General features: G+C 38.3%; 1 protein-coding gene across 1 annotated transcript; it reads right to left on the minus strand.

The window, feature by feature from the left end:
- Nucleotides 1–5309: 5309 nt before the first annotated feature.
- Nucleotides 5310–6965, minus strand: LOC146483037 (uncharacterized). Its single transcript, XM_085106196.1, has one exon. The coding sequence runs from the start codon at nt 6963–6965 to the stop codon at nt 5310–5312; it is 1656 nt and encodes a 551-aa protein (XP_084962322.1).
- Between the last annotated feature and the right edge of the window lie 833 nt (nt 6966–7798).

Here is a 7798-nt window from a genome sequence, read left to right on the forward strand (position 1 = left end):
TGTGTTTTACCGTTGGAATATGTGACATACTTCACTTTAAAAAAATTGAAACCTTTTTTTTTAGGAAATGATAACTGAAATGATTTAGTAAACTCAGACTCACAAACAACTTATCAGCTTTGCGCTCTAAAAGTGAAAACCTTATCTTAAAGGACCTTCTTATTTTCTACGTTTAATGACGGTGCCTACAATTAACAAAGTATTTTTGCATACTTTGTGACTATGCGGAAAAAGCTAATCTTAGTATGGGTTAATGGAATCCAGAAAGACAATTTGGGGTAGCGGGGTATTTTTTGCGAGATAATTAGGCAACAGTTATTGTAAAAAGCAGTAAAGCAATGTATGGCATTTTTATCCAAATTTAGTTTTATTATCTCTAAATAATGCATTATAATGCAATGCCCCAGTTTTCTTTTTGGATACCAAGAAACATACTTGCGAATACCGGAAAGACGCGCTGCTTGATCCTATTTCCTATTCATATATATTTCTCTTCACATAAATTTTCACGAAAACACTTTTTTTTTTCATTCACTCGGCCAAGGTAATAGATAATTAAAATTGGAGCGAGAATCATTAAAGTTTTCTCAGACCAACCACGTGACTTGGTCGTGATCCCATTGTCACCCGAACATAATTTCTAGAAACCATGTTGACCTTTCCAAGAGTAAACTTGTACAAGACGATACACTGGCATCGCATCTGTTTCAATTCATGGCTTGTCAGTAAAGAAAAAAAAAACTGCAGGTGTCCATATTAACCTTGCTTCACTCATGTGGTTCTAACTTTCCAGTCTGTGCATGAAATGTTGATGTGTGATAGTTCAGATGTTATTGAACGCAAGTGTAGCCGCTGGGATGAGACTGTTTTAGCAATCATTTACAAAGTAGTTCGGTAAAGACAACGAGGAATCTTTTACACCCTACTACACAGCAGGTTGTCAGAGAATCAGTCTATAAAGTTGATAGTAAAGAAAATATTTCAATCTTGAGAATAAAACTTGAATTTATAATGTGAAAATAAAACCAGGAAAATAAAATGGGAATTTTTATGCCAAATAACTTCCCCTGTAATACTTCAAAACAACTATACCAGTAAACCTTTATTGTAACAACAAAAACTGTTCAATTTACAAACTTGTATGAGTTGTTAAATTACACGATATAACCACAGTAGGTTTGGGAGAACTTCAATGTTTGTCAACTTAAACAAACACTACAGTTTTCCTAAACTCTCTTGAGTGCTGACATGACCTCTTCCTAGACTAGTGTTGACTTAAGGCCAATATCAGTGTTCATTAGTATACACAGCGATTACACAAGATTATAAACCAGTAAATACACTTCAATAAAAGTTAATATTTGTGACCAGTGGTTTAATTACATCAATTTAAGAATCTTTTTTTTTTCAACAGAAATGAGATCATGTGGTCTCAAAATTCTTTCCAGCACTTAAGAAAACCACATTGCTCAAGTACACTGTACATGATTCTCTTGCTACAAACTGTCATTACAAGCTCTGGTCACTAGTGATAACTGTATAAGTGAGTACATTTTTGTGGGGAATAAAAATAAGAGAATAAGAGTCCACAAATTATTTTAACAACGCGCGTTGGATATGAGATGATAGATAGCCAAGGGTGTGCGTAGTGCCGAGTTGGCTATAATCATCTCATATCCAACAAGCGTGAGTGGAATAATTGTCTTATTAAAAACAATCAAGAAATACTGCTAGATTTTGCTGATTTCGCGTTGCAAGAATTATTACAAGACAATTTAATGGTCTCTATTCAGGGCTTCTGATATTATGCGATGTTGCGATTTCGCATAATTGACCTAAAATCGCAACAAATCGCACAATTCATAAAAAATCGCAGAATTTGTACAAAATCGTACAATTTAAGAAAAAAAGAGCAAAAACCTCGTTTAATGTTAAGTTCTCTGATAATTTAAATGTTATCTCAAGGAGTTTTTTCTTTCAAAAGGCGTTAAAAATCACCTGGAAGCGTTCATTCATTGAACAAGCAAACAAACAGGCGTTCTATGCATTGGCACGGAATAAACAATCCTTTTATGTAAATACACCAATCACAATCATTGATATATTTTTAAGATGTCATTTGATCCCTTCATACTTGTGATGTAGGTATTGGCGTGAAAACTGCTCGATAGTCGTTTGCAATATGTAGTTATTTTGTTTTAATTGAAACAAACATCCTCAAATGTATGGATAAGTTTGTTGTTAGAAAAGCCGAGCGCTTCTTCGTAGGAGAAAAAAGATCGCACCTTCCTGTAAATATTTCGGCGAAAGACAAAGCAAGAAAGTACCCCGAAGGAACGTTTCATGTTGACAATGGTCTGTTGGTTTGCTCTTCGTACAACATAGTGGTTGATCATCTTCGAAAGTTTGTGACCTTGAAGCTGAGTCACACAAGCGGAACGCAGAAAAAAATGCTGGTGGGAAGCAACAAACCCTGACCTGACCAAATTAGCAATATCCGATTTTCAATAATTTGAAATGAGGCAACAAATGATTTATTTCAGCTGTTTCTTCATTTTTCCGTGCTATTATTGCTTCTTGAACAGCAAAAAATGGATTATGCTCCTCTTAGACCTAATAAAACAAGGTTAAATTAGCTAAAATGAAATCGCATAATTTGCCGCATAATAAACCTTTCTTGCCGCATAATGAGACTTAAAAGTGCCGCATAATTTCCAAATTTTTTTCGCACCCTATCAGAAGCCCTGTCTATTTCTTGAGCATGGTATAATGGCTCATATACCATGGCCGCTAAGCCAATCAAATCGCTCGAATTGCATTATACAATGATCCAGTTTTTAATAAAATATAAATTTTTTATCAACTGCATGGACATGTATTTTGAAATCAAATCATTAACACCCAAGGATCTGACTCAATTGTCTCACAATGCAGTTATATTTTCATTATACAAATTATCCTGGCCAAATTGTTTGGAACAGAGGCCTTACTTTGGCCGATATGCAGACATGATTTTACTCCTATGCATTCTCCCTCCATTACAATGGCCATGAACAAAGACAAATCAACAAGTGTAAATTCTCAACATTGCACAGAGAAGGAGGGGGATATTATGTTAATGAGCGACTTGTGGGAAAGATGTTGACGTTGCTGAAGCAAAGTAAAATGGGAAAAATTGCCAAAACAGTCAAGTGTCGCTAATGTCGTATTGGCCAGGATAATAGTTGCATGTGGAGCTGTCAATCTAGTCCTGGGAAAATGTTTCACTACTCATACTTGTAAGCAGATGAAAATCAACTATAATTTTAACAATACTTCAAATTACTTAGTAAGGAAAATAATTTTTCAGTCTCCATGAAAATAGTTTGTCAAAAATATAATCATTTATCAGGATCAAAATAGCTTAAAGAAAAAGAGCTTTAAGAAATGAGAAATTCCGGTATCCTTTGACATATAACAGGTAAAAAAGAAGGGCAGCTAATTAAAAGTTGTGCTCCTTGATTGGTTATTTTCAAGGCTCCTCAATGAGTTTAAAATAACACCAAAATTTTAATGCATAGCAGCAAAATAACTAACCGTTTTTAAAAAAATCCTTTGAACATCTACAACAATTAAGGCCAGGCAAACTTTATAAAACAAGATTCCCCTCTAATGGCATTACACGGAATGCTTAATGTAGCCCCAATTATTCCCCATTGTATGTTTCGCAGATATTTAAAAACTAGCCTCCCTTGGTAATTGAAGTAATTGTCTGAATGGTTTTATTCAGATATATTGCGTGATACTTATCGTTGTGTTACTAGGAATCATACCAGAAATAACTATGCAATAACGTCATGACCCCGCTGAACTGGTCTGGCCTCCTCTAGCTCTAATCCTTCGCGTTGATTATTCGATCTGTTTTTTAAAGCAGAGTTTCTTTGCTGTGAACTCTCCCAATTTCCACCTTTTCAACTGTCGAGTACTAACTAGAAATTATTATTTCGGTTTACTGCTTGAAAAAGGTTTGTTTTCAATTCTCTCTGAAAACGGCAGATCAAAGTCTTAAATTCACACATGTGGCTGCCATTAAACAAAAACAACTTTTCGAAATGATGACTTGCTTTGACGTCACACAGGTAGAGATAAGTGGGTCCCCTCCCTCGTGATATACGCGCCAATAATAGATTTTGATTGGGCTGTTTTTGTTCAAGACAATCAGAACAATAAATCCCTTCTGGGAGAGGGTAGAATTTAATCAAGGTTTAATGAATAAATCAAATAATGACTTGACGTCACACAGGAAGGGATGAGTGGGTCCCCTCTCTCGTGATATGTGCCCGAATAACAGATTTTGATTGGGCCGCTTTTGTTGAAGACAATCAGAACAATACATCCCTACCAGGGGAGGACATATTTTAATGCAAAAATTAATGTGGCGATTTGTGACTACGACGAAGAAAAAAAAGATACCCGACCGAAACCTAGACACGTCATGCCCTGCGGGCATTCCGTGTAATAAAAAGGTTCTAACTGTAAACCTTAATTGCCATCTCACCATTCAAATAAGATTAATAACTGGATTACACTGAGTGTGAACATGACTCAGGGAGCATTCTTTTGGGACTATTCTGTGATAGGAATACAAGGAGTAGATAGGAATAGGCAGAATTGCATTCTTTGCCGCAGAAATAAATTCTGTGTATTCCGTTATTTCTGAACCACAATAAGAATAACCAGAATTGTTCTAAAAGAATACACCCTCAATATACCTACACTCTTTATGCTATTTTAAAACTTGTATATTTTCGTAAGTTTTCGTCATCACAAATGATATTGAATTATACATTACAAGCTCTACGAAAAAAAAACAAAAGTTAAAACATCAGTAAACGTAGTTACTGTTAGTAGCTAGTTACAGTCGAAAGCTGAGCAGTAATGGCTGTCTTCATTATAGTCGATAATCCTGAATTGTCGCGAAGAAAAATGAGTTAATTTTTTTCATGAAACTTCCTTCGTTTTAGTTTTCACCAAAAAAAATGTTGATTTGTGTTCAGAATCACTGGTGAGCTTACGCAACAGGACGGCTGACAGAAGGGGACAGTGAATTATCGTTGTGTGACCAACATGACATCTTAGAACCTTCACATTTTTAGGCGATTTGCGGCTAAAACTGCTGTTCTCACATCTGTTACAACGTGAAGACCACGAGTGGTAGGAATGTTACAATCTAGAATCGTAAATACTTGGACGTGACGTTGGTCACACAAGGACAAAAATTTGCCGTCCCACCACATCAGCCGTCCTGTTGCGTAAACTCCCTACTAACTCTAGAGAACAATTACCTTGCGATTACGGGAAACATCACTAACAGTCACAGCAATGTGACCCTCCATGCCCACTGTAATCCCGGCTATATAAAAATTCCTCTCTTCAGCTACTATTTTCCTCACGAACTCACCATCTTTAGTGTATATTGCCACACACAGGTCCTCTGTTCCTCGTTCCCATCCAACGACGACAACAAATTCACCAGATGGATGACATGCAATGCGCCAGTACTCATATTCTTTGGTGTTAATGTTGAATTTAAGCTGCTGTTTACCATCTTCGGTGAATATGAACACACAGGAACCATCCAGTGTCATGATCTGGCCATCAGGACCAGCAGTGATGCTATAACGTTCAAACTCCAGAATCTCTTCTACGATCGGGAAGCTGCGTACATATCTCCCCTCATGCTCGTACACATGCACAGTCTTATTTGTCAGTACCAGCACTTTGTTATTGGTGACTGCCAGTCTGTAGCCCCTGCCCTCTCCCCTCACAGGAAACTTGTGTAGTAGGTCAGCGGTCTGACTGAATACCTTAACTTCCCACCCAGCCCCATACCTCCACGGCCCGACCAATACATAGATGTTGCTATTGTTCATATCAGTGGCGACATCAAAAACATCTAAGCCCGTCTCAGTGTCATTACGTTCAAGGTGAAATTGGAGAACAAACTTTCCGCTGCTGTCAAACACTTTCACACTTCTATCCGAATCGTCTGCTATAATAAAGTGTCCATCTGCGTTTGTAGCGATACCCATAGGATCCTTCAGCTTGTGCTCTTTTTCACCCTCCTGACCAAATGACCATGGTGTGACACAGCAGTGCTCCATACCTTGTTTCTGCAACACTTTAGAAACTCTTCCATCAAAGAGCGGATCCACTTTCTTTTCCCCGGTATCAACACAAGGCCAGTTGTTTGCGGACAGCTGGTTGTTGCCAAAACTGACCATCAGAATAACATCGTAGATGGTGCGATTCACATGACAAGTGGCGGAAATAATCGCCCTTCGTTCTTCTTTACTAAACCGAGCCCAGAAGCCTCCTTTAAGCTCGACAGTAAAACATTCCTTAACAGCTGACAGACTGTGTAGCTCTTCAACACACACTCTACACGCTGCTAATGCGATCTCGGGATCGTCCACTGTCTCCAGTATTGTCGCCATTACTCGATATTGCATGGCCAGTACGCGATCAGACAACTCCAAAGCTTCATTAGCGAACGCTTCTGTTGCTTTCCAGCGTGTTTCTTCGAATCTCTTTTTGGCATTTGAAAGAACCTTCAATGCTGACTCATCCAGGTTCGTAAGCTCCAGTCTTCTCATTCCTTTTGCCAGAAAAACTGCTTCAGCACTAGCTGTCCCAGCTGCTGCTTCTTCCTTTGTCGTCCCATGCTCCCTTCTGCGCCTTGCCTTATCAAACACTTCATACAGCAACTCGATTCCTTCTTTAAAGAAGCTGATACTCGCTAACAAATCTTTTCTTGCTAAGCCCTTCAACTGCGACTTGATATCGTCGATTTCACGCACGATCAAGCCACGGAATTTCTGATCTGTTACGTCGCCATCCTTCAACTTTTCTGCTGCCTTATCCCGTCCTTTATTCACGAGCAAGCCGATGGTGGCTTTAAACACAGCCGTTATTATTGAGGACATCACAGCTAAAGAGAAAGCCAAACAATGCTAACAGTTGTATTCTATAAGCTAACAGAGCTTGTTAATTAGTGTTGTGGCGTTGCTAACTAGACAGGAAACATTTTCACATATTACCGCCTGCAAATTAAATTTTGAAACAAAGAAATAAGAGCTCATAGTTCAGTGCCTCACAAAAGACTGAAAAGCGGGGTTCTTTCACCTGTCGCAATGTCTAACAACATTTATTTTCAACGAATCAAACGAGAAAGGAAATGATGTGTCAATTGCAAAACCAATGACTGTCAAAGGGTTTTTTTTATTGCCGCTTCTACCCTCAAGCAGTGTCCATACCGTATCGCACTGTTAAAGCTTTTCCTTTGAATATGCTTACTGTTAACAATTCATGAAAGGTGTTAGCCTTCGGTGATCGCGACTTGATATGATCGTTCAATTCAATCGTTTTTTACAACAGTTGTCACTCACATAACTGTAAGTGTGAACCGCAACGATTCGACCGCTAAACTGCTGGTCTTCATTGATTAGGTTGTTGTGTCGACTGGTTTTCAGTATCAATATAAGTAGTAACACTATGTTTGACATCCTTGCTTTGGATGTTAGTGATTGGAGGATTTCGATTCTCGTTGTTCGGACTGCTACATAAAGCGTCGCGATCAGACATCAACAACTAGGTTAGCCTGAGTAAACAGACGTCGTTTCGCGGTGCCGCCACTGCGTTGACGTCTGTTTATTCAAACTACAGCCATGTGAAACAATCGTGAGACAAACGATCTATTTAAGCTATCATGCTTGTCATTTCGTAAGGGCGGTGGAGAAGAGCAAAGTATGCATGCGTA

This window comes from Pavona decussata, unplaced genomic scaffold (genome assembly GCF_977016875.1).
Source record: "Pavona decussata unplaced genomic scaffold, jaPavDecu1.1 SCAFFOLD_40, whole genome shotgun sequence".
NCBI lineage: Eukaryota > Metazoa > Cnidaria > Anthozoa > Scleractinia > Agariciidae > Pavona > Pavona decussata.